At 25.3% G+C, this 27089-nt stretch overlaps 1 protein-coding gene across 2 annotated transcripts; it reads left to right on the forward strand.

The window, feature by feature from the left end:
- On the forward strand, window positions 1–27043 carry LOC113555726 (dedicator of cytokinesis protein 9). 2 transcript variants are annotated; one of them, XM_026960247.1, is made up of 34 exons: window positions 1–70; window positions 1773–1889; window positions 2638–2754; window positions 2871–3046; window positions 3132–3201; window positions 3275–3420; window positions 3550–3652; window positions 3733–3901; window positions 6192–6382; window positions 6450–6605; window positions 7182–7379; window positions 7864–8033; window positions 8118–8279; window positions 8344–8423; window positions 8756–9000; window positions 9077–9318; window positions 9404–9491; window positions 9965–10153; window positions 11109–11294; window positions 12069–12266; window positions 13015–13533; window positions 14399–14529; window positions 14619–14704; window positions 15822–16230; window positions 17622–17890; window positions 18145–18420; window positions 18495–18779; window positions 22012–22220; window positions 22465–22884; window positions 23748–23894; window positions 24049–24271; window positions 24361–24533; window positions 25561–25679; window positions 26359–27043. In XM_026960247.1, the coding sequence occupies exons 2-34, from the start codon at window positions 1791–1793 to the stop codon at window positions 26600–26602; spliced, it is 6495 nt and encodes a 2164-aa protein (XP_026816048.1). In that variant the 5' UTR covers window positions 1–70; window positions 1773–1790; the 3' UTR covers window positions 26603–27043. The 2 variants fall into 2 exon arrangements, with proteins under 2 accessions (XP_026816048.1, XP_026816049.1); XM_026960248.1 differs by lacking the exons at window positions 1–70; window positions 26359–27043 and adding an exon at window positions 25816–26295 and having other exon boundaries at window positions 1554–1889.
- The last annotated feature ends 46 nt before the right edge of the window (window positions 27044–27089 follow it).

The raw sequence follows: 27089 nt of genomic DNA on the forward strand, positions 1-27089 counted from the left end.
AGATGTGTTTAATTTGAATTCAATGATAAATTATCTTAAGTGGAGATGATCAGTCAACCTATATTACTAAGTATGTATTTGTATTAGGTATACAATTATATCGCTATTATAGTAATTTATTTTACTATTATAAAATGGACTAATTTTTCCGAAAACATAAGATCTATTATTTGATATTTATAAATTACTAAAATTAGTAATATAAAGTATTATTTCTAATTTACATCATATATTATCATGGTTATTATCCAACTTTTAACCGAGACGGCAAGACTTACCATAGAATGGTGTGAAAATATTCGTAGTAATAGCCGTATAGCTGTATAGGTACTTACAACTTTATAAGCAATACCTAAATACTTTGAAAATATCATTGTGATTGTGCATTTAGTAAATTATAATAATAACGTTTAAATTGAGTATCCAGAAATAATATTATTAAATTAAGCAGAGATAACTAAAATCATAATTCTTTATTTTAAAAGATCTTTTTTAAGTTTATTTAAATTTCAAATGTCTATAAAAAAACTAGGTTTAAAAATTCTGAAGATTTTTAGGTTTCAAAAGGGTCTATACTACTGAAAAACCTCCTATTAATTTATCTAGCTTAGCTATAAAAACTGAAAATTGTATACAATTTAAATTTAATTTAACTAATTTTCACTATAATTAACCAATTTTATTCAAAAATATGATATTGACAGATCGTAAAATTACGTTAATAAAAATAATAAAATGCAAAAAATGCACTAATATGTTGACAAATTTTAAATACCTAAGTACTTTTCTAAAAATATTAGGTACCAAATATGTAAAAATATGCAGTCAAACTTTGTATTTAATTTTAACAAATAACATTTCATAAAACAAATTTACCTATATCTTGCCAATTATATCTCATTTACGAACACCATAAAAACATAGGTGGACATTTAGTTTATGTTTTAAATGGACTCTAATAATCCAATGTAAGGTGACCCGCGGGGGCCTCGTCCCGGCACCCCTTTTCTATACACAAGTATATCTAACATATTGGGTAGGTATCTTCGATTTTCTGGGGTCTATTGAAATATTTCAAAAATATGTAAATACAAGATGGGCCAAATCCTAAATAATAAAACATGATACATTTTAAATAACAAAATTGTTGGCATGTAAAACAATAAAAATGCAAATTACAAACCAAGAGTACGATAACACAGATTAGAATAAGGATTTACGAACATTTTTTTGATTACCTATTGTTATGTGGATAGGTATAATTATTTTTTTTGGTTACGAGTTTACGACATCAGTATGGCCGTCCACCTGTTACCACTTAATTGGCATTTGGCACTTATACTTATAAGTTATTACCAAACAATTTTTATCTTTAATCGTTTTCGTTTATCTTCAAGTAGGCAGGAATTGTTGTCTAAAAAAACAACATTCAAAACTCAAAATGGTCTTAGCACCTTATCAGTTATCATATATTATCAACTATCATTATCGTTATCATTATCGGTACGCGGCATATATTAATGAATTATGCAATTATAGGAGGCTTAGAGGCGACAGCCGAATTTCAGTAACATTTTAAATTAAAACTAGTTGAAAACCATTTTTTATTGCTCATAGATATTATTACAATAGTTTTACATTAAGTTTCAAAATAACTGCATTACTAACGTTTACATTTTCCATGTTCATTATTAAAATTAATTATTATTTATTATGCATTTAAAAATGTATTTTTATGTTATTTGTAATTTATATTTAATTTTTAACATAAGTTGAGTTCAGATTTAAGTATGGGAGAAAGAAAATTCACCAAAGGCTTAGGGCGGCCAGGAATGGCAGCTCAACTTCGAGAAACTGTATCTCAAGTTGTCCGTGATAGTTCAAATAACGTAAGTCTTAATGAGTAAATCTATTTCATTTTTGTAAAATATATTTTTTTAATTTCTTGGTATACAAAATATTTTTTTAAATTAATTAATGCTAATTTAGTTATGGAACTAATTTTTGATCAATTATTGCTGAATCTATTAGGTTATTTTATTTAATGACTTTAGACATATTGTATAATATTGCTTTTTATTCAATATTTTGAATATACTTTTGACAAGACTTTTTAATATTAATAATATAAGTATTAAAGGTAATTATTCCTTAACTTCACCTCTTTATTACATAATAGAATATAAAATAATTAAACTGTTAAATAAAAATTTCTCTACCCCGGGCCATAACTGTCCTAATTTTACATATTATTATATCATTAATTTCTATTTATCTAATACAATTATTTTTTCTACAGATATTTTATGATAGCTGTACAATGGTTAATTAAACATACAATTAAAATATAAAATTCTGATTTTGTATTTGAAAATAATTCAAGTAATTTCAAAAGTTTAGGTTAAAAAGTTCAGTTTTAGAGTTTACTTTTGATTTGTTTACTTTTAGATTAGAAAATAAAATGTGTACCTAATCAAACAAATTCTAACAAATTCTTATCTATTAAAATTATTAATAAAATAAAATAAATATGTAATTTATATTGTTATTTTATAGTTATTTTTTTAAAAATTGTTATAAATTTTAATTATTTTATTTATAAATAATGTATAAATAATATTATTTTATTTTTGACAGCAAAAATGTTTTCAAGTAGATCCATTAGACTTTGAAGACTATATTGCTAAGAATCATACAGTTTTTCAAAATGATCCTCAAAGAGAATTATTACTTTATCCTTCTGACGATGTTTCAGTAAGTCTAAAACTAAATCAAATATTTCAAATTTAAATTACATTAATTAATTATGTAATATTTGTTTGATTGTTAATATATATTTTTTTAATAAAACGAAACTTTTTTTTATATAGCAAGTGGTTTTACCAAGAAGATATCGTACTATGGATCCCAGTATTCCTTCTAACGCAGACACAACAAATTGCTCACTTTTAACAAAAAGATGTATAGAAAGTTACTTAGCTAACTGGAATGTTATACACTATAAATATAGTGCATATTCAGGATCATATATTCAATTTCCATCAGAGTAATTATGTTTATATAATTGTTTCGTATAAATTTAAATAGTATTTATCACTCGTGCATACTCAATACTTATTCAAATTTTTTAGGGTATTCAAAAATGACGATTTCAAAGAAGAAATTTATGAGATTGATACAGACCTAGATGGATTAGATAAAGTAATACAATTATTGTTATGTGGTATAATATTATTATATTGTATAAACTATTAAACTAATTTTTATTCAAAAGGAATGGAAAACAATAAAAAATGATAGTGCTTTATTCAAACAAGGGTATTTATATAAAGGTCCTGATGGTGGTGGTGGTGCTTCAGAACGAATGTTTGCTAATTTAGCTGGTTCAAAATCATTCAAACGACGTTTTTGTATATTGAAGTAAATTTATATACATCATAACTAGGTTTTTTTTAAGTAATACTGTTTTAACTAAAACTAAAATATTTTTTAACTGCTATAAATATAAATATATAATTTATTTGCTTATAATCTATTATTTATTTTTAGACAACAAGTGGATGGAACATATATATTAGAGGTTTATAAGGATGATAAAAAAGGTGATACTAAAGCAACAATTGTTATGGATTTGTGCGACAAAGTAATTCGGGTAAATATTTTTGATTATTTACTTTATATTTTACTTATACATGATAGTGTTTTTATAGTATAATGTCTTTACATTTTTAGAATAGTAAAAAAGGCCGATTTTGTTTTGAATTACGGATGGCTGATACCGATAAAAGCTATTGTTTAGCTACAGATACAGAGCCTGAACTTATGGATTGGATGATCAAATTACAATTAGCATTGCAGCACAATAGTGACAAACGAGAAGACAAAATAACAGAAAATAATAGTAAGAAAACTTTAATTTAATCATTAAGAAGATGTAGTACTCACATGTGTTGTTTCCGTCTTACACACGTACAACATAGCAAATTTTTGTTCACCAGTTTCAATATTGCGCTGTTATTTTTGATATTTGAGTGAACTGACCTATTATAAAATTTAAAGGTTTATCCAGAGTCCCGTGGAAGCTTTTTATTGATATTATTATTCTTAAATAAGTTATGATCTTTTTGAAACTGCACATTTTAAAATGATCATAATTTATTTAAAAATAATCATATCAATAAAAGGCTTCTGTGGGGCCCTGGATAATAATCTTACCTTTAAATGTTATAACAGGTCAGTTCACACTAATATCAAAACTAACAGTACAATATTAAAACTGGTGAATGAAAATTTGTTATGTTGTACATGTGTAAGTCAGAAAAGTTTAATTTATATGTTTAAGAGGATGTTATACCCACATGTGTTGTCTCTGTCTTACTAATGTAGATCATAGCAAATTTTTATTCAGCAGAACACATTTGGTGATGTTACCTTTAATATTAGAGTCAATTTACTTATTATCAAACTTATAGGTAATAATTTTATCTGAGGCATCTCATAGGCTTTTATTGGTATTCAATTTTTAAGTGAGTTACAAGCATTTTAAAGTTTTAATATTTTACATAACTATAACTCACTTAAAAATTAAGATATCAATAAAAGCCTTTGAGATGCCCTAGATATTATTTTTACTTTTAAATTTGATAATAGGTTTTAGGTAAATTTACTCTAATATTAAAGCTAACATCACAAAATGTGTTCTGCTGAACGAAAATTTGTTATGATCTTCATTAGTAAGACAGAGACAACACATGTGAGTGTAATGTCCTCTTAAACTTTAAAACAGTATAATTATGTTATTTTAAGATATCAGACAGTGGTGCTATTTCTGGGGGATCTTGCACTTATACCCTTTGTAATTTTTATCCATAATTTGTCTTACTCTTAAATATTAATCGAGACTTTGGCCTTGCTATTTCAGGCTTAAATGTTATTTTATGTATATTGCATATTAATATATATCATATATCTCTACTATTTAGCTTTGCCTGATTCTGACTATTTTTTTTTTTCATACTGTTAATAATATTTATAATTAGATATTAGGCATAATTTGAATGCATTCCTGTTTTGTTTTAAACATAGGTATAAATACCTTAAATTTCAAAAAAAAAAATGTTAATTAAAAACATGGGCATTTCTTACTATGCAATTTTTTTGATAAAATGGTTGCAATCCTTACACAATAGTATAATACTGAAATGGAATCTCTGATATTAAGATTAAATGAAATTTTTAAACTTTCTGCTTTTAGCTCTAAACTATACTATACATTTTCAAAAATGTACATTACATTTTCAGTATTGTAATTTAGAATTTTAAAATAAGAAAGATAAAAATATAGTTTAATTTTAAAGCAAACATTAATAATTTGATTGTTACAATAACATCAAACTTTTTATAAACAATACATTTTATATCAAAATCAGATAGAAAAAGCTATGAATGCTTACATTTTATTCAGAAGTTGATTTACCTTATTTAGTAGAAAATACAGTAAACTCTCAATTATCTGTAGAATAATGTGGTGCAGCAACCATGGATAAGCAAATTCCCACATCGGGAGTCAAAAACTTGACAAAAAAAGTATTTCTATTTTCTGATTTTATAACCCCTGGGTAGGATGGGGCATCGTTATCAGAATTACAGCTTTTCAGGGTTAGTTTTGAATAGTTTTCTAATGATTTATTTTATTATATACACATAAACATAATTCTTTGGTTCAGTGAAAGGTGACGGATAATTGAGAGTAGATTGTATCACCTACGGTCCAAGGGCGCATTATATTTAATTAGAATTTTAAAAATAGCATTTTTTTGAATGTGGACTGCAGAATCATAATTTTTTCTATCTTAGTCTGGTTAAAAACAAAACCAATGGTCCAGGTATAAAATAATGAAGCTAACCGGGAACGTATATTATTGTATTCACACATTTCTAACAGTGATTAGGTGTTTTGATTTAATTCATGTTTGAAATTTGTTGAAAAGTATTAGTTATAAATATATATTTTATGAATTCATTATTTTATATTTTGAAATTAATTTTAGTTGCTTTATTTTATACCATGTTTTCCATATATATTTGAATACTTTCCAATTAAAAATATCTTTCTTAATATTAAGTAGGCACCTCACTAAATATATTTTATAATGTAATATGTATTGACTTTACATTACTGAATTATTTAGAAGAAATCACTCCTAGTGACAAGAACATATCGAGTATACCATCTAATGATAGTTTTGGTACATTAAAAGGCTTAGAACATAGTGTAAATCCTCAATTGATGAGATACGCTAGAGAAACTGATTCGTTAAATGCACATGCACGTCAAGAAAATAGAAGAAGACTTTTTGCTGTTTATCCATTTTTACAACAAGTAAATAATATTTTTATTATATATCAGAAATTTTTATTCACGTTTTTAAAATCTTTTAATTTTTTAGCCTAGTAGTTATATTAGACAAGATGTTTTAAATCAACCAGCTGATAGTATATCAGAGCCATACAAAGAAAAGTTTGGTCAGAGAGTTCTAATTGAATGCCAAGCATTGAGCTTTCGATTACAAATAAACAATGAGGAAAACGATGGTTCAAATCAAGTAATAATTGTTTTTTATTATAAAATAGTTGCATACAATCATTTCTGACTTATTTTAGTGTAGAAATTTATTTAAAAAATATTTTTTTAAGTACCCAGTAAAAAATTTAAAATGTGTCATTTAGCATAGTTTTAACATATATAATCTTAAATTGAAAATTGAATACTAATCGTACATATAAGTAATAATTTTTTGAAATTACTTATAGTTTGTTTTTTAAAATAAATAAACAATTTTAATTAAATACTAATAGATCTTATAATTTTGTATCTTAAGCTTCCAAATTTAATTGAACTAAATAAATAAAAAATTAGACAAAAATATTAATCATGAACAATATTGGTAATATAATAATTATAATATTGTACTTTACATTTTTAAGCAACAATTCTCAATAAAATGTAGATACTTATTTCTTTGTTACTATTTTCTATAATATATTCCTTTAAAGTATGTAAATACTATGTAAATATTTAAATAATATACAATTGCATCCCTTATCAATCATTATTTATAAAGGTATTATTAATGTTATTTACAATAACTTTTTAATTTAGTTTTTTTTCTTTTGTTTAGGTTGAACCATATTTTACAACAATGGCATTATTTGATATACGCGCTGGTAAAAAAATATCGGAGGATTTCCATTTTGATATTAACCACGACAGTATGAAAAATCTACTTAATCATGATAATCAAATTGATGGTCATAAGTTTATCGAGATATCAAAAAATTGTAAAGTGACGAAGAATTGGTTATTTAAGCAAAAACAAGTAATTATTGTATATAACTACAAACACCTAAACCTCTAAGGTTAATGCAGAGTAATTTCTTTATAATGATAAAAAATCAGTACTTATCGTTTTATGGTTTTTCAATTTTTATTTGAATTGCTGTTCTGGAATTACTGGTTCATTAAAAATAAATCTTCTTTAGGTAATATAACTATAATATATATTGATACAATTGAAATTTAATTTAGTTTTTGGTAAGGGTAATTAAACAATCCCATTATATTAGGTCAAATTTATGGTATGCATTGTTTCAGATATTACAAAAATATAAATGATAAATAATTACATTTAAATTAAATGTTTTTTCATAGAATGAATAATGGATGAATATATAATATTAAACAAATTGTTAATGAATTACCACTTATTTATTCATACTATTATAATATATATATATATATATATATATATATATATATATATATATATACATTATTTAAAAGAATTTTTATTTTATTTTTAGGCAATAATGTGTATATCAAAACCCCATTCAGATATATTCTTAGTTTTAAGAATAGATAAAGTACTTCAGGGTGGTATAGTACGTGTTTCTGAACCATATATTAAAGCAACAACAAATAATAAAGATAATGGTTTAAAAGTATTCAAAGCCGTTAAAAATATTTGTCATAGGTAAGCCAAAAAAAAAAAAAAAAATGGTGAATCTAAGTATAGTTAAAATAAAAATAAATTATTAATTTGTTTTTATTTTTTTAGGTTAAGTAATTACCGAATGCCATTCGCTTGGTCTGCTCGACCTTTGTTTCGATTATATAGTTGTGAACTAGATATATCCTCCGATTACATGACCTTGTATAGGCAGGAACTTTCTAAGCTAGGAGATGATGATATGGTGAAAATACTAATGGAATATCGCAAGTAAGTTTAGTTTATTATAGTTTTGTTTTTGTTTTTTGATGTTTTTATAAAAAAAACTTTTTAGACCTGAAAAAATGAACAAATGTGTTATAATTCCTGGTCATGTCCAAATAAAAATTCAACAGTTGACCAGTACTCCAGAAAGTAAGAATCAATAATTAATCATATATATTTTTTTTAACACATAATTATTGGCATCTTTTAAAGTTTAAGGTATGTAAGATAGGTGGTGGTAGACATTTATTATGTCTTTGATTTTTACTTTTTATCTATAATTTTTATATGATTATTAAACAAATTTGCATATAATATTTTGATATTATAATATCTAATGGTGTGTTAATAAAAATACTATATAATTATTTAACAAAATTCATCATTACAATGGCTGATTTAATAAATTTTATAAATTCTCATCTGGTTTTATTTTATGTTTGCTCTTATATTATTTGTACTAATTATTTTGTATTGTTTAGATGTATTGACTACATGTTGGACTGCAGTTAAACCTTTTCCTATTCCTCCTAGTCGAGATCATCCAATCATTGAAATTACAGAGTTATATCCAGATGCACATCCTCAAACAACTTATATTAATCACATATATGTGTATCCGCTGTCTTTGGCATTCGATACACAAAAGCATATTCCTCGAGCTCGAAACATTACGTGTATGGTTCAACTATTTGATAGTGATAATATTGACTCTAAGCCTATTAAGGTAATTTTAAATTTAAGATGTTTCTCTCAAAGTTAATTTATAAATTGTTTTTAAATATTACTTCAAAATATTATAGTGCATTTATGGGACACATGGTCAATTATTGAGTTCTATGTGTACTAATGTTTTATACCATAGTACAAACCCAATTTGGTATGATGAAATTAAAATAAGATTACCAGTGCACATAACTCCAAAACACCATCTATTGTTTACTTTTAAGCATATTTCGGTAGATGGTTCACGTAAAAAACAATCAAATATTTCAGTAGAAACAATAGTAGGATACTCATGGCTACCTCTTATCTTCAAATCCAAGTAATAATAAATTTATTAAATTAATTAATATATTTATTAGTATTTTAAATTGTCTCATAATCTCAATTATATTTAATTTATTTAGAATCAACGTGGATGCCAAATTTTTACCTGTATCTGTAGGTTTACCAGCAGGGTATTTATCAGTACAGCCATTTGGTCTTGGAAAAGGAGTAAGCCATTTATTTTCTTTAATACAGTTAATTGTTATTTGTACATATTATAATGTAACTTGAATAATGAATGTCTTACCTTAAAGGCTTAAATCAATCACTCTGTTATAGGTATATGTAATTAATAATTACATATTAATAATTAGTAATATGATAAAATACATTTAATATAAACATTTGAATGAATACTTAATTATTTATTTATTTATACCGTTGCCTATTATTTATTAAGTATCTTTTTCATTTAATTATATAATAATTAAATAGTTGTTATTTATGTCAAGGCACATTTTTTCACTGTATGTAATCGAAAAACAGTTAACAGTTGATAGTTTTCCATTCTAAACATTAATATAATTTTAAGTTATGTTATTATCTTCTTTATTTAATAATTGTAACTAAATGTATACATAATTAAAATATTATAAATTATGTTTTTTTAATTTTTTTAAAAAATGTTTTAATTCATTTAGTATTGTGGACCGGAAGTGTGTTGGATAGACGGACAAAAGCCTTTATTTTCATTCAAGTGCCATTTGTTATCCAGTATATATTCATCAGATAACCATATGCAAAACCTTTTTGCACATGCAGAACGTCTAGAACATAGTAAAATAACCACCATTATACCTCCTGAAACAGAAACATGTAAAATATTAAAAGTAATATATACTTCTATTAAAATTAAATACGTGCAACTGGAACTGATGACAATGCCTATAAAAGAAAGTAAATTATATCACTGTACTTGTTATTATTTCCTAACGATATCCGACAATGATGATTCACATTACACAGTAAAATTATATATTTAAAACAGGCAGAAAAAAATATTTAAATATAATATAAAAACTGTTAGCTTAATTTATTGTTTTAAATATTTCAATTTAATTTGTGTATGTTATACACAAATACCGAAATGAATTAGTATAAATATTAGTGTCATATTTACATACCTTGTATAAATCATTGTTGATTTCTGTTAAAACCGCTAATACATTTTTCCATAAGCACGATCGGTATTAGGAATACTCAGATACTGTAATATTCTCACACTAAATTTATTTTTGAACCTATTTTTTCTAAATTTTGTGCAGATGATTGGTATATATATATATATATATATATATTAAATATATTATATTTTCGTTATTAACTAAACAAAAATGTTAATTATAGTTATTTTTAAATATTAAACTAATAAACTTTTTTTAATCAAATTCTAAGTCACAAATACACAATGAACACCATTTTCTTCGGTTTTTTTCATGTTTTGATTTTAAAATACATTTAATATCTTTCTCTAATTGCAAAAAGCCAACTTCATCTATCGTTTATTATTGATGCTAAACTTAAACAAACTGGATAATTGAACATAGGACGGACCAATAAAACTCATAAATTTAAGTGATAGTTATGCAGAAATTAGTAGCTCAGTAGCTAAGTATAGGTAATCATTACAGAATATTTATTTTTTTAGTATACATTTTTAAATTAAAAGTAGAACAATTCCTAGGCTTTCTTAGACCTAATTCTTTTTTTGGAATTGTCATCATTTCCTAAACTGTCAACATTTCTAGTAACATATTTAAGTTATTTTTATATTGTATTTCATAGGCATCGCATGCAATTGATTTGATTTCTGTAATCAACTTTTTACCAACATTATTCAATCAGTTATTTAATTTGCTGGCATTTACGTCTTGCACTAATATTGCAAGCAATATAATTAGGTTATTGGTTCATATAGTAGATTCAATTCAAGAATCTGGTAGATGTGACACATTAAACATTTACATTAAGGTATGTGATTTATTACTTTATTTATATTATTTTATCAATTATTGTTAGACAATAAATGATATGATTCATTTAATGTATATAATAAATTATCTCTCTATTATATAAAAACAACATCTGTGTTACAGCTTAAATTGAATTATATAATTAAATTCTTAGTAAATTTTATAAATCGATAATTTTAAATAAATTATGTTTTTAATTGTACAAGTATTACATAAATTTAGGCTTACTAAGATGTATCCTTGTTAGTGTATCTATTGATCCATAAACTAGTTTATAGAAAGTAAAATTAAATTAGACACTTCTTAATAAACAAAATGTATGAGTTAAATACAGTATTTCTTTTAATTTTTAAAAATATTTAAAATGTATTAGTAATCATTTATATAAAACTACATATTTTATTTCAATTGGAAATCTTAGCTTTTTGAAATATGTTATAAAAATGCTAAAATTAAAATAAATTTTAGATTTTATAAGGTATAGAATTTTTGAGAAGTTTTATAGATTTAACCATTTAACTAGAAGTTTTAGAGAAAATTGCAAAAAAATGTAATCAATAATATATAATTAATATATCATAGTCCATGAAAAAATTATATTATAATAATTTCTTGTTTTCCTAACATTTCAGGAATACTTTATAAAATATATTTAAAGTTAAAATGTTAAATGTTAGTTAAATAGTTTATAAGATAATTGTTTTAACTGATAATTATACTGTGTAATAATAATGTAAATCTTTGTTATTTAAATTTTTCTTATGTATTTCAGTATGTTTTTACTACTCCAGCCACAAATACACCTAATAACACTGTGCATGATCAACTCCTTGCTCATTTACCAAGTTTACTTAACCCAGATAACACAGATTTTTTATTAATCAATAAATTTCTAATCAACTCAAACTTTTTCTTTCAAATTGTGATAAAGAGTATGGGACAATATTTATTGACATCAAACAGAATTAAGGTACAATTATTATTTTATTAAAAATAGTTTTTTTTTTCAAATTCCTCTATCCTTAGAGTATGACAGTATGTTAATATTGTTTAAGAAGAATAACAAAATAAACAAGAAACTTAAATTTAAATAATTGAACAATGTACATACATGATTAATAATTAAAAATGACTGTTTCATGAAAAGTCACTATATTTAAAATTATTATTATGATTGTTTAAGTGGTTACTACATAATGATTCTTCTATTATTATAATAATAATAACACATTAATACTTTATACTTATGGTACTTATTTTACCAATTTTTATTCACAAATAACATAGTAATATATAACTCATATGTATTTAATAGTTTATGTTGTGTACAAGTACAATATTTTTCAATCAAATTGCTTCTAACCTGTATATTTTTCTTCAAATTAGATTAAAAAACTTATCAGAAAGGTTTTACTTAAATTTTTTTTAGATTTTTTTACTTCTACAGATGCTTTATTAAGTAACCTAGACTTCAGCCCTTCTTCCTCATAAATCTTAAACATTTCTTTTTAGAATTTTTCCTTAGTAATCTTAATATTTACAAACCAACTGGTCCAACTGTGATAAAATTGTTATAATTTAAAAATTATAAACAGAAAAAAATTATTCTCTTATAAATAAAATAAATATTTTCTTAACTTTAAAAAAAAAAGTATACTTAAAAGTGTAATACCAATATAACTGTATAATCTTTAAAATTGCAAAAATATTTTTCACAGATGCGTCGTAATGAAAGGTTTTCTTCAGAATATCAGTCTCGTGTTCATCATATGTTAATAGACGTTCTATTGCCGTATGTCACGCTTAAACACAAAGAAATGCCATCACAAGTCGCCAAGTTGAATATGGCTGCAGCTCATTTCTTAAAGAAATGTCTGACGTTTATGGACCGAGGATTCGTATTTCGACTAATAAATTTATATATTAACAGCTTGTCGACTTGTGATTCAACTTTTGTTAGAAGTGCAAAATTATTATTCATGAAGATAGTTATATCACATGAACATTACGTCTCATTTAATTTACCTGTCCAAAACGGACAAACGCCACAAGGATGGTCACCACATTCTCAATACTATATGTCGGATGAATATTGTCGTCATCATTTCTTGACAGCAATATTGTTGCGTGAAGTTTCAAATTCGTTTTGCTTGCCGTACGAATACCGTCATTCAGCTATCGCGTGTTTTCGTGATTTACTTGCCAAACATGAACTTGATGATCGATATCAATCGAAGGTATGTAGTAAAATTCTTGTATTTTTTTATTATTTTAAAATTATTTGTACTAGTTATTTGTTAGCTTCATGAAAGACACATATAATGAGTATTATAATACATTTTTTTTTTTTTTAGATTTGAGTCTAAATATATTGATTTTAAATTAAATATGGTTATTAAAATATATTTATAGATCACGAGCAGTGTATTTAGAGTATGATGTCACTTATTATATTTTTTTCAATCTGACACTCATATTGAAGAAAAAATAAAATATTGAATAGAGACCAATGCACACACAGATAATGTTCTACATTTTAAGTTTGACAATTTGTCAATTAACTTTAATATTAGATCTTATTGTTAGTGTATGCAGGATTTTAGCAGGGTTGTTCTTACCTAAGATTATCCACTGATCTGTGACTTCACTCTCATAAGTTTAAATTAGTACTTTGACTTTGTTATATCATCTTTAAACTAGAACCATATTTTTAAAAATTATTTACAATATATTGTGTTCAATTAAAAAATGATAAATTTATAAATAATTTGTTATTTATATTCATTTAATGTTTATTTAATATTTATAATCATTATTTCCTATTATTTTTGATGTGAAACATCTAATAGCGCAGTACGGTAGTGAGACCGACTGTTGTGTGGCGACTCCCCACTCATGGCTCGTCAGCTCAATTTGACGAAGCTTGGCAAAAAATTAATAATAATAATAATTAAAAAAAAAAATAATAATAATTTTCAACATTATAACAAAAAGAAAATTGTTGATGTTTTACATCTGCTAGGCGTCCCGCGACGGTTCAGTTTTATGTTATTATAATTCTTAGTAAAATGATTGATTAATAGTATATTATTTATTTTATAGGGACAAATGGCCCGAATCGCGTCACTATATTTACCCTGGCTTGGAGTTGTTATAGAAAACATTGGACGTTTAGATTATAGAAAACGAATAATTAATCAGGTCAAACGTCCTGTACATTTATCTTCACCAAGGTATTTTAAGAAATAATTTGATTAACATATTTATATTTATATATACAATTACATAATTGATTACAATAATTTTAAAATTTGAATTTTAGACCCAAAAACCTTACTAATGATATTGGTCCAAGAATGTCTTTGAACTTGAGAGATTCTACATACTTTGCAGCTATTGCTAGTCACTGTAAGTTTTGCTTATTATAATTTTAAATATATTAGAAATATTAAAAAACATTTAAAAAAAGTGTTTTAAATAGGAATAAGTATACAATAATTTAATTAAATATGGCTTTAAATAATAATCATGTGGTATACTTAATGTATTAAAAAAAAAAAATTATAAATATATATACATTATTTTGTATATTTGTTTAAAGTATTAAGTTTCTATCATAACTCAATATTATATAATTACAGTGTAACTATAATAGGTATAAGTTTTTTCATTAATCATATTTTTTGCTATAACATATAAAAATTAAAATTAAAACATATTTTTGTTATTTAAATATTATTTATATTACTATACATTATATTACAGTAATGTGGAAAATCTAAGCATTCTATACATTACCCAATGCCTGAGTATGTTATAAAATACCTGGAATTTTTGAAGAATTATTTAAAAAAAATTTTAGTGCCTGGATATCTTAATATAATACCCAATAATTTAAAGAATGTTTGTTATATTATAGGAAATATAAGTTTTAAAAATTATTTATAATTTCCATACAGGTACTATATTATAGGTATTTTATTTAGTGTATTACTGCATATAATAAGTATTTGTCCAAATAAATTATATTGTTGAATTGAACAAAATTATCGGAACAATGGAACTACAATTTATGTATTATTTCCAATGTATTTCTTATTAATAATATTATAGGTACCTACTGCACATTTATATTATAAAGCTAGATGATTTTATAAATTTATAAATGTCTTAAAAGTAATCTATGTTACAATAAAAAATTATAATATTTAATATCATTCTATAAAAAATAATAATAATATAGGTGTTAGTGGTGTTACTTTCAACAATTTTTTTCTTTAGTTTGTAATTATACAGAACTAGAAATAAAATTTCATATTTTAAATTGTTTTCTGGATCTTGGTCATTATATACAATTCCTGGGCCATATGTGATAATTTTTACATTTCTCACCTACATTGAGCAATGGTCATCCTACTTCTAGACATGTTTTTATAAAATTCCAAGTTTTCTATTTTGCTTGTAATGTATATTTTATATCTATATAGGTAGGATGAATAGTAATAATGTATTATTATTTTTTTAGTAACGCCGTCTAAAAAGTTAATCAACCTGGATCATCAGCAACAAGATAAACTGATTAAAACAGATTCTAATTTAAGTATAAATTCCTGTGCTTCCAATTTATCTTCTCCTGATCGAACAAATTCTTTGTCAATGTTTTCACAAGAAACGGCTGTTAGAAGAAATTCTTATGTGTCTGAATCGGATGTTCCAAATAGAAATCGTCATTCTAGATCTGTTAGTGGCACACAGACGTTTCACATTACTACAGACACTTCAGTAAATGTAGTAAGCAAATTGGAACCCGCCGAAGTCAAAGATGTCCTTGTGTGTTTTTTGTTTGTTTTAAAATATTCATCCCAAGATCAATTAATATCCTGGTGGCGTTACTGTACGGAACAAGAGATTGTGGCATTTTTTAAAATTATTGAGTAAGTGAAACTTACAATTTATAAGTTTTGACTTGATTAATATTTTACATGGTACATGTCTGCTTAATTTTTATTATATAAGATGTTTTTTAAATGTTTTGGAATATAAAACGCATATTTTTCATTTTTTACGGCTTACTGTTTTATATAAAATTAAATGATATGATTTTGAAAATTAGTGGTTAAAAACTCAATTCATATTATTATTTTAAGAGGATGCTACCACCTATAATATGTATTCACCTATGTGTACTCTATTTTTCGTCTTACAAACATATAACAAATTTGTATGAGTGGTCGACTGATAGGTGCAATGGATGCTGCTCACACAATACCCAATGAAAACCATTTATTAATGAGGTTTTATCTTAACGTAATTGGAATATAATAGTTTAACTAATTTTAAATGTTATATAATCTGTCCTACAACAATAAAATGCTTGACAAGTAAGAGATTGGCATGTAAACTTTCTTGTTTTTCAATTTTTAGAAATTTATTAATTGTATGCAATATGTATGTATAATGTATTTTATTTTCATTTTCATTTAGTGAGATAGACCTCTGAAACCAGAGAATAGATTTTATTGTTTGAGGTCTTGTTAGATTTACATTGGCTAGGAGAATTGCAGTGAAAATTTTCAGAACTTTATCTTTTATAGTTAATTCATTATAGAGCTTCAAGAAAAATTAAAACACATTTTATTGGGTGTTTTTTTATGTTTTTCAGCTTTATAGCTTTGTAGTGAGTTAACAATTGAAGATAAAGTTCTGAAAATCTTCACAGCACTTCTTCTAGCCAATGTGACTAACAAGACGCCAAATAACAAAATTCGTTCTCTAGTTTCGGTAATCTACCACGCTAAATGAAAATCTAGTAAAAAATAACTATTATTTTAACTGTGAAAAATTAAATTATTTTTTTTTGAAAATTTTTAATCCCACATTTTGTATCTACTTAATAATCCCTTTTAATGAGCTATCAACCAACTTTTTAGCTATAATAGTTTTGGAGAAAAGTTAATAAATAGAAATTTTGTGATTGTTTACGCCGACGTTTTTGTGGATTCAAATCGTTATACCGCTTGGGTGTGATATCGAATCTTTTTCATTAATATTTTATATTAAAGCTAGCTTAATTATCCACCTACTTATTACAACTGAGTTACATTTTTATCATTTTCCTATTTAATAAAAATTCTTGAAGTTTTAAAAATTCAGACTTTTTCATTTCAATAACCATATTTACTTGATTAAAAATCAAGAAAGTAAAACACTACTCAAAATTACACAATAATACGTAATATACTGTAAGGGGTATATATTTATATTATTAAATTATAAGTAAGTATAAGACATATAAATTTATAATAATGTATGTTTTAATGTATAGGTTAAGTTTACAAGAGTTTCGGTATATGGGACGTCGATACATAATGGAAGAAACATTAGCTGCAAATAACCGAGATAATGCACAACCAACTTCTACTACTACTACAAAGAAATCTATGACATTACCTGCCCGAATGCAACCACCATCTGAATTTAATGTGGATTCAACAGCTAATTTAAATTGCCAAACACAAATATCTCAATTAACACCTCCCATATTAAGTAGCAATGGTACAGGCAGCATTGGTAGAGTGGAAAATTCAAAAAAAGGTTCTTATTATTATATATTTAATTTTTTTTTTATCTAATCAGTTTAAACTTTTTAGTTAAGTATTTATAAAATATTTATGTTAATATTTGAGAACCCTTTAAATCACCTTATAATATTATTAGATACCTACCTCCTAGGTATTTATGTTAGTTATTATATTTATAATTTATATACCTTATGAAATTATTATTTTTTGAGCATATAAGTACATAATTATTTCATATATATATATATAATGTTTATATTTTTTTAGATAACTCGACTAGTGATGATAACATGGCATTTCGAGTACAGAGTGAAGCCAATCTTACTGCAGAAGTGGGTTTAGTTGTCCTTGATGCTCTTTCATCTTATTGTGTACATTTTAAGGATACTTTAATGGCGTACAATGGTGAAAATGACATAATGGAGAGTGTTTTTTCCACTCTCATAGCGTTTTTATGCATTCCACAATCTACATTAGTCTGTGGACATGTGTTTGCTACTCTAAGATCGTTCATTAATAACTTTTCTTGTGTATTGTTTAAAGGTAATCAAAAGTGATAATTTATCTAACTAATTTAAAACTATTATAAATTGTATTCGTAACTATTATATGTTAAGGTACTGCTCATTTAGTTGGCAAACTTTGCTCCCAATTATTAAATGGATGTAATAGTCGGTCTTCTAAAGTACGACAAGAATCCTGTGCTGCTCTTTATCTATTAATGCGAAGTAATTTTGAACTTTCTTCATCAAACATTACCAGAGTTCATTTGCAAACTGTCATTGCCGTGTCACAGTTGTTAGGCGACTTGACGTCTGCAGGTCTCAATAACTCACGTTTTCAAGAAAGTCTTTCATTAATCAACAGCTACGCCAATAGTGATAAAGTAATGAAAAATACTGGTAAGTACAAATTAATAGTTTTAATAAAAATAAAATAAAAAATTGTGTTTTTTTTCTATAAAAAACACTTACAATCTTAGAAATTAAATTTTTAAGCTTTAAATAATATTTGAATGTTTAGTTCAATAATATTATAATTAATCAAATTATTATTTTTTTTGAAAATTGGTCCAAAACTAGATTTTTAAGTCAGCAATTACTTAGGTTATTTCACGCTTAATTTATTATTTAAGAGGATATTAGCGCAATATTCGTTTTTTTTCTATGTAAAAAAAAAATTCATAAAAACGCACTTATATAAAATCATTATCTATGATTTTTGAGTAATCTAATAATAAAATCACCTATTTTAATAATTGTAGAGGATATTTTATTTTTAAGGTTTGACATATCGGTTATATATGTTATAGTTTATTATTATTATTTGTTGAACATAAAATATATAAATTTAAATGGATATTAAATTGTCTTCAGACAATATTTAGACAAATCAATCATCCTTTAAAAAGTATTATTTCCTATAATTTTGTAATGGGTGATTTTATTATTAGATTACTTAAAAACAAATGACTGGGTGAACACTTTGCCAGTATTGTGCGTAATCCAGAAAGAGAAACAAACAATGTATTAACATCTTTCTTTGACAATTTTTTAATTATAAACTTAAAAATAATTCTTATTTATATTATTTTATTTTATAAGAGTACCTTATTATGAAATATTATTTGTATATTATAATACATTTAATTTTAACTAGGCCTGTAAATAGGACCTAGCCAAGGTGCCAGGTGGTCAATTTCCAAGGGGTGTGGGTCCTGATGGAAATTTCGGGGCAGTAATATGAGATATTTTTGTGTTTTTACCTATATAATATAGCATAATGTAAATTTGAGATTACGAGCAGAGCGATAAATGTATTGATTTTACAATGATGTGTGCCTGTGTAAATAAGTAGTTGAAAATATATGCTTCGATCTTTAACATTCACGGTGGTTTATAATAGCAAATTGGATCTAGTATTCTAGTATATACATTTGAGAGAGATCAAAATAAAAAAATTCCAATAGTTTTCAAAATAATCGGAAAAAACAAACAAAAACTTTAGGAAAACAGGAATATTTACGTAAAACTAGTTTTTGATAAATTGAAAAATTAATAACCATAATTATTCAACATTTTCACAAAACATTTATAAAAACATTTTCTTACATAGTACAGTTTTCAAAAAATGTTGACTGAGATATTTTTATACATAAGTTTTTAGTTTTGTTTCTACGAAATATATTTATTTCTAGTATAAATGTTTTCGCTCAGCCAAAAAGATTGAAAGTATTTAAAAAAAGATCTCAAATAAGTTATTTTAGCTATAAAAAATATTTAAAATAGATAGGTCCAATTTATTTTTAAAAGCATTTAAAGTTAAAAAATTTTTTAAATCACGAATATTTATAAAATGTTTGATTTTATAATTAAGGTTTATAAATTTAATACAAATGTTGACTTAAGCATTTCATTTCAAAGTAAAAAATCTAATAAATAGGTATATGAGTAAAACTTTTTTTATACATTTTTAATACAAATTTGAATAATTAATATAACAATTATTTTGTTTTAATTCATATCACATTATTCATGGGAACTTACAACTTGACATTTATTATGAATTTTACTACTTACACAATGATATTTTCAAAATATGTAGATTCATTTTAAGCCGTTTATACTATAAACATGAACCTATTCACATTATTTTACGGTAAGGTGGTATTGACTTAAAATTTGATATGAATAATATTATAATAATCATACATCAATAATATAAGTGCCATGTTTTCAGCAAAAATTAAATAAATATACCGTAATACTAATAGTTAAATAAATATATGTATGTTTTCGTTTTGTAGATTTTTAAGTAGAAATTTAAAAAATAAGTAAAATATTTATATCATTGTTAAAAGTGGTAAGAGTAAGCAAATGTATGCAAATGTTACCATTATATTATGATTATTATAAAGGCAGAGAATTTTATACGTCTTATTAACTTATTTTTAAATACCTATGTATAGTTGCAGTTATGCCAAACTCAGAGGCACAATTTCAATGAAAAAACTGAGGATGCTGAATCTCCTCTATATTTTTTTATTATGTTATCTTGGGTTATGGATACCTGTTACTATTAAAATCTAAACTAACATGAAACAATTTGCTGGTGCTAATTTCAAAATTGGGGGTTCTGAGCACACCCAAACCCCCTCAAATTGCGCTTATGGCCAAATTACCATCAAATGACTTGTACAATTTGTAAATTCTAATAGGTATATTTTAAATTTTCGTTAAGTTTGAAACCCAGTAGGTATTTAAAAATAAATTTACTTATAAAATATTTCACATTTTTTGATTACTTCAAAGCTACTTGTTAGCTTCTTATTTGATGTTTTTAAACAATTCAATAAGTACAAATCAACGCTTTTCAAAATATTTTTTTGTGAATGAAATAGGTTTTAAGTTCTTTGAAACCGTCTTTGAAATTTTTAATGCTCCCCTGAATGCCTACAATCCATGGACCACACAAGCTTGTCTGCTCATATTTAAAACATTTTAAGCAATTATTATTTATTTTATTTTTACGATTAGTTGAATTATAAAATAGAACACTTAAATACAACTGTACTTAAAAAAAATATTAAAAATTCAAAAATATGCTAAATAAATTTTATATAAAGAGTTGTAAGATCTTAGATCATAGAATACGTTTTGGAAAAAACATATTTTTTTCCAAATAATATAAAAGATGCAAAACTTTATGTTAAATATTTGTCCTAATTATTATTTCTATAGGTATAATTTACAATTTACATTCATAAGTCTAGGTTTGGCTGCGAATAATAGACTATATCAGTTTTGAATAATATAGCGTATTGGTATCTTAATAAAGTGTTTCGGAACGGTCAACGGTCAATTATACCAAAATTAAACTTCAATAAGTATTAATTATTTTTTTAACATTTTGTTTTATTAAACATTGCTTGTAGAAAAACAATATTGAAATAATAAATTATAATATGAACAAGTTGAGTAGATATTTCTTGATTGACGAATTGTATTTTAAAATTATTTTTCAATTGCATTATGTATTTATATTAAAATACGTATGTTTATTAAAACTTTTTAAAAGTATATTCATGTATACCTTTTTACTAGTAACTGTAATCAGACGAGTTTGGGTCTTTAGGGTTTCCAATGCAAGTGAAGGACTTAACAAGACGCGTGAGGACTGTGTTGATGGCGACTGCTCGTATGAAAGACCTGAACCACGACCCCGAAATGTTGGCCGATCTCCAACACAGTTTGGCGAACTCGTATGCGTCAACGCCCGAATTGCGTTTAACTTGGTTACAAACCATGGCTCGAAATCATGATGACAACGGAGACTTTTCAGAGGTTCGATCACAGTAATAACGATTAATAGTATTCAGGATTTTTAACATTTTCGTATTACTTATAACGACGGTAATGTTGATAAATACTTGTATTTTTTTCAATCATTTTTTAACCATATTATTTTAATAATTACTAATTACTAATTAGGTTTGGTTTATAGTGCTTTTATATAAATTATTACCAAACCCCGCTTATAATAATATAATATAAGCAGTAGAATGTATTTACTGTGAATTGTTTTCAGGCCGCCTGTTGTAGGCTCCACATCGCAGCGCTCGTAGCGCAGTACCGGAAACTAAAGGGAACGCAGGGATGGGGTGCCGAAGCGTTCGGGAAAATATCGTCGAATATTGCCAGGGACGAGACTGGCCTGCAGTTGGACTCCGGCGGAGGCAGTGTGGCGGCAAATGACACGCTGTACGGTGAGCAGGCCTTGCTGGAGCGGCTGGAAGCGTGCGCTATCAGTCTACGCCGGGCCGAGCTGTACGAGTGTTTCGGGGAGCTGTACAAGCTGGTCATACCTGTGTACGAGCACCGCAAAGACTACCATGCGCTGGCTGACTGTTATCGGACCGTCGGTAATGCGTACGACACGGCCGTGTCAGCCCGCCAGTCGGGCCGCCGGATGCTTGGCCGTTACTATAGGGTCACGCTTTTCGGACAGGTATATAGATTATAGACTATCGAATAAATGTAAATGTACATTCCGTGTTACCGAAATATAATGCGACTTTATTAATAGTATAAAGCAGGATGATTCACTGTTTAATATGCTTTATTTTTATACATTTAATAAAATATTTTGGTTTTGAATATAGATATTAGGTATTATCTATGTACTAAACAATTTAAAATAAATGCATTATTATTATGCAACATAATTGGACGTGAGTAATGAGCTTAAGCTTGCTAGATTGATCATACGGTTATGAATTATATGATTCACCATAATTATAGAAAAAATAGGGGAATCTAGGCTACTTCAACTAAATTTAAATTACCTAGTTCTGAAAATAATAATTTAATTATTAAAATTGTATTCTTTGAATTGAAAAATTAATATGTAAAAACATTTTTTTTTTTAGTCAAAGTCGATTTCAAATTCGTAAGAATTATCGAAAATCTATTTTTATCAAAATAAAGAATTAGGTACCAATATTCTTAATATTATATTTTAATATTTTATAAACTTAAAATAACTAAAACCAAACCAATTATTTATATAGGTATATTATTTTATTAATATTTATATATTAACGAGCTTATTTAGTTATTCTTTACTTCTTTAGTTTTTCAGACATTCAGTTATTCTAATAGGCAATATAGCTATTATTATTATTTATTAAGTAAATAACAGCTAGAGATTATAAACATCTACGCCTTTCCATATGTATATCATATAAAATATAATATAATATGTATTATCTATTTATATTTCACGAAGTTCAATATCATATTATTGTCATTGTACTGAGTACAGAAGTATAAAAAAACTTATTTCTTTTTTGCTTACATTTTTTTGTTAAGGCATACTTTGGTGACCAACACGGCGTTGAATTCGTGTACAAGGAACCAAAACTAACACCTTTATCAGACATATCTGAACGTTTACTGTGTCAATACGGTGACAAATTTGGCCGGGACAATGTACGCATAATTATGGATTCAAGTACCGTAAGTATTATACAAAAAAATCTTTCAACATAAGTATAACATTTAGGTTTAATAGACGATAATTCGAATAGTTTTGGTATTGAATTCATTTGATTTCTCTGTTTTTGTTTTATATTATTACTATAAAAAAATATAATAATACTTGTCTATATAGATTTCCATATCTGACTTGGACGCGAAATTTGCTTATATACAAATTACTCATGTTGTGCCATACCACGGAGAAAAATACATGGAAATCGATAACGATTCAGTTTCTGAGTTTGAACGCAATCATGACATTGATAGTTTTGTTTTTGAAACACCGTTTACACTTGGCGGCGGTCAATCTCAAAGTGGTCCGCGCGATCAATGGAAACGACAGACTATTATAAAAAGTAATATTTCAATATGCATTATTTTATAAAAAAAAAATTAAACAAAAATAGAGCAAAACAATTTATCATCCAAAATTATTATTCTTTAGCTGAGTATAAATTTCCATATGTCAAGAAACGTTTACGGGTATGTGCTAGACGTGAAATAGAACAATGTCCTATACAAGTGGCCATCGATGAAATGTGTCAGCGAGTTCGTGAATTGAGACAAACTGTATCTGCTCAGCCAACGGATGTAAAAAAATTGCAGCTACGCTTACAAGTACACATTTTTATTAATAATATGTTAATAAATAATATATAATTGAATTAAAAACATATTAATTAAATAATACTAAGTAGGTTCTTACATACAAAGGTTTTTGTTATATTTGTTGGTTTCAGATAAATTTAAACACTAATATTAATGAAAAATAACGTGTATATATATAAACAAGATAGAAAGTGTTATGATATTGCAGTTAATAACAGTATTAATTATGTTGGCTTATAAGTTTTTATACAACTTACATTTTTACCATTATTCAATTTACAAATATTACATTTATACAATATTTATAAATATATTATCCATCACTCCTCGATGGCTCAATGATATAATATGTATAACAAAGTAGTTACCTATTTCCCCCTCGTTTTTGTTGTTGTTTTTCCCATATATTTTTCAAAGTAATGAATATTTTAAATTTTAGTCTCCCATAATTACCATCCAGCACTAATTTTCTATCAGAAATCATTTTCTAAAGTTGAATATTAAAATTTATTTTCTACTATAATTTGTGTTAAAATAAAAATCAATGCATTCATCACTCTACTCAGATTACCTAAAATATTTGTGCATGCGTGAGTTTTATTTTTATTGCACAGGTAGGCACATACTTATGTTTAAACTATACTGTAATACACTTAAACAAAAATTATGTAATACTTATTTTATATTCACAATTAATTAATATTTAATAGCACATGTGGTATATTAAATGTTTTGTTAAAAAACATATGTTTAAACCTAATTCTTTCAGTCATTTACCACATCTACCTAACTATTTATAAAATTAATATAATAGTTTTATACATTGTGGAAATATATTAGTTAAAAGTATTTGTCTTAGATATTATAGATATGGGCATATTAAACAATGTCATAATAGATTTGTTTTTAAGAGATTCAAGGCATTTTTATGATACTCCTTAGCTACTTTATGTATTGTTTTTATAGTGTTTAAATATTTTAGTATAACAAATTATGTATATAACTATACAATTTTCAATGATTTGTCACATTACAGGGAAGTGTTTGTGTTCAAGTCAATGCTGGTCCTTTGGCATATGCTAGAGCGTTTTTGGAACCACAAGCTGTTCTTGAATTGCAGGCCGACAAAGTTCAAGACCTCAAAGATACATTTAGGTGAGCTTATAAAATACCCATACCTAAGCAACACACGTGTATAATAAATAATATAATATGATATATTCAAATATATTCTATAACGATACTATATAAAAGGTACAAGAATAAATGTATAAATTATTCTGATCCAAAGGCAGAAGGAGTTCACGTGGATATATGATGCGCCAAACCATATTTTATTTTAAGCAAGTTGTTTTCTTCACGTGAAGTGAACGTTTTGCTGTAAAAGACGTAGTCGAAATTGTGATTATTGACATTTGTAATTTTATAATTTATTTTTTAATTATCAAACTCAATAGAAGACACTAGCTGTGAGTATATAGGTCAAATTATATAGGTAAATGATGATGAAATTAACTGCAGCTAGTAGTCGGAGCACAAACTGCACAAATGTTTACTTCAAACAATTATTAAAACTTAAAATCTGAAAGTTAAAGATATTTTCAAAAATAACTATAAAATCAATACAATTACTTACCTCTAACGATGATTATAGTTATCACCTGTAATATATAATATCACTTCCGACTTATTAACAGCCATTTATTTTTGTTCTCAACCGTTTAGTTTTTACATTTTACTTAACATCAAGCACCAACATTTTTCAGTTTGTTTAAAAATAAATATATTATTATAATTTTTAATTGTTATTTATTTTTTTATTTTTTAAATTTAGAGAATTTATCAGCGCATGTTTTGATGCGTTGAAGTTGAATCGAATGTTAGTGTCTTCCGATCAAATTGAATATCAAGATGTGATGCAAGAAAACTTTTTGAAAATGTGTCGAGAACTTTCCGAGTGCATTGAAAGTGATTCATTGTGGAGAGACGTGTTGCAATCTTGTACATCTCCCGGTAATGATAGTCGGACACTATTTACTGCAATTAGTGGTGCAAGTCAAGATTCATCAAATGCATAACACTTATAATAAAGTTCTAATTTAAACAAAGTATAATTTTTATTCTTCAAATTGTTACTAACCTAACCTAATTTAAATTATTTCATGTTATTATTATTATAATTATTACAATATGACTATTATTATTATTATTATTATTATTATCACTACCGCCATTGTATAACTATCGCCTCTCCAACTTTTGCCATTGAGGCTTTGTTATTATTTTAAGTATATAATATAGATAATCTATTTTACCTGTAATTTGTAAGTTGTAAATTATTTAGACTTCTCAAAGTTAGATTAGGCTTATTAAGTTTAAATATTTTGTTCGACCATATTGAGTTAATCAAAGTTATGGATGCAAGTATCCTTCTGCACTAAGTTTACAATTTTTATCAAATTTAAATATTTTAGAATAAGATCAATTAAAATTAATTTTTATATTGTATTGTAGATATATTATAGACATTTTAATATATATAACATTTGTATTTTGTATGCTTTT

This window comes from Rhopalosiphum maidis, chromosome 3 (assembly GCF_003676215.2).
Source record: "Rhopalosiphum maidis isolate BTI-1 chromosome 3, ASM367621v3, whole genome shotgun sequence".
Classification (NCBI taxonomy): Eukaryota; Metazoa; Arthropoda; class Insecta; order Hemiptera; family Aphididae; genus Rhopalosiphum; species Rhopalosiphum maidis.

Excerpts from the sequence above, each read along its gene's own strand:
- LOC113555726 (XM_026960247.1), top strand. The coding sequence starts at position 1,791 with ATGGGAGAAAGAAAATTCACCAAAGGCTTAGGGCGGCCAGGAATGGCA. Across the intron at positions 8,424-8,755 it reads GTTGACCAGTACTCCAGAAA|ATGTATTGACTACATGTTGG; the intron begins GTAAGAATCAAT and ends TGTATTGTTTAG. Across the intron at positions 25,680-26,358 it reads GACCTCAAAGATACATTTAG|AGAATTTATCAGCGCATGTT; the intron begins GTGAGCTTATAA and ends TTTTAAATTTAG.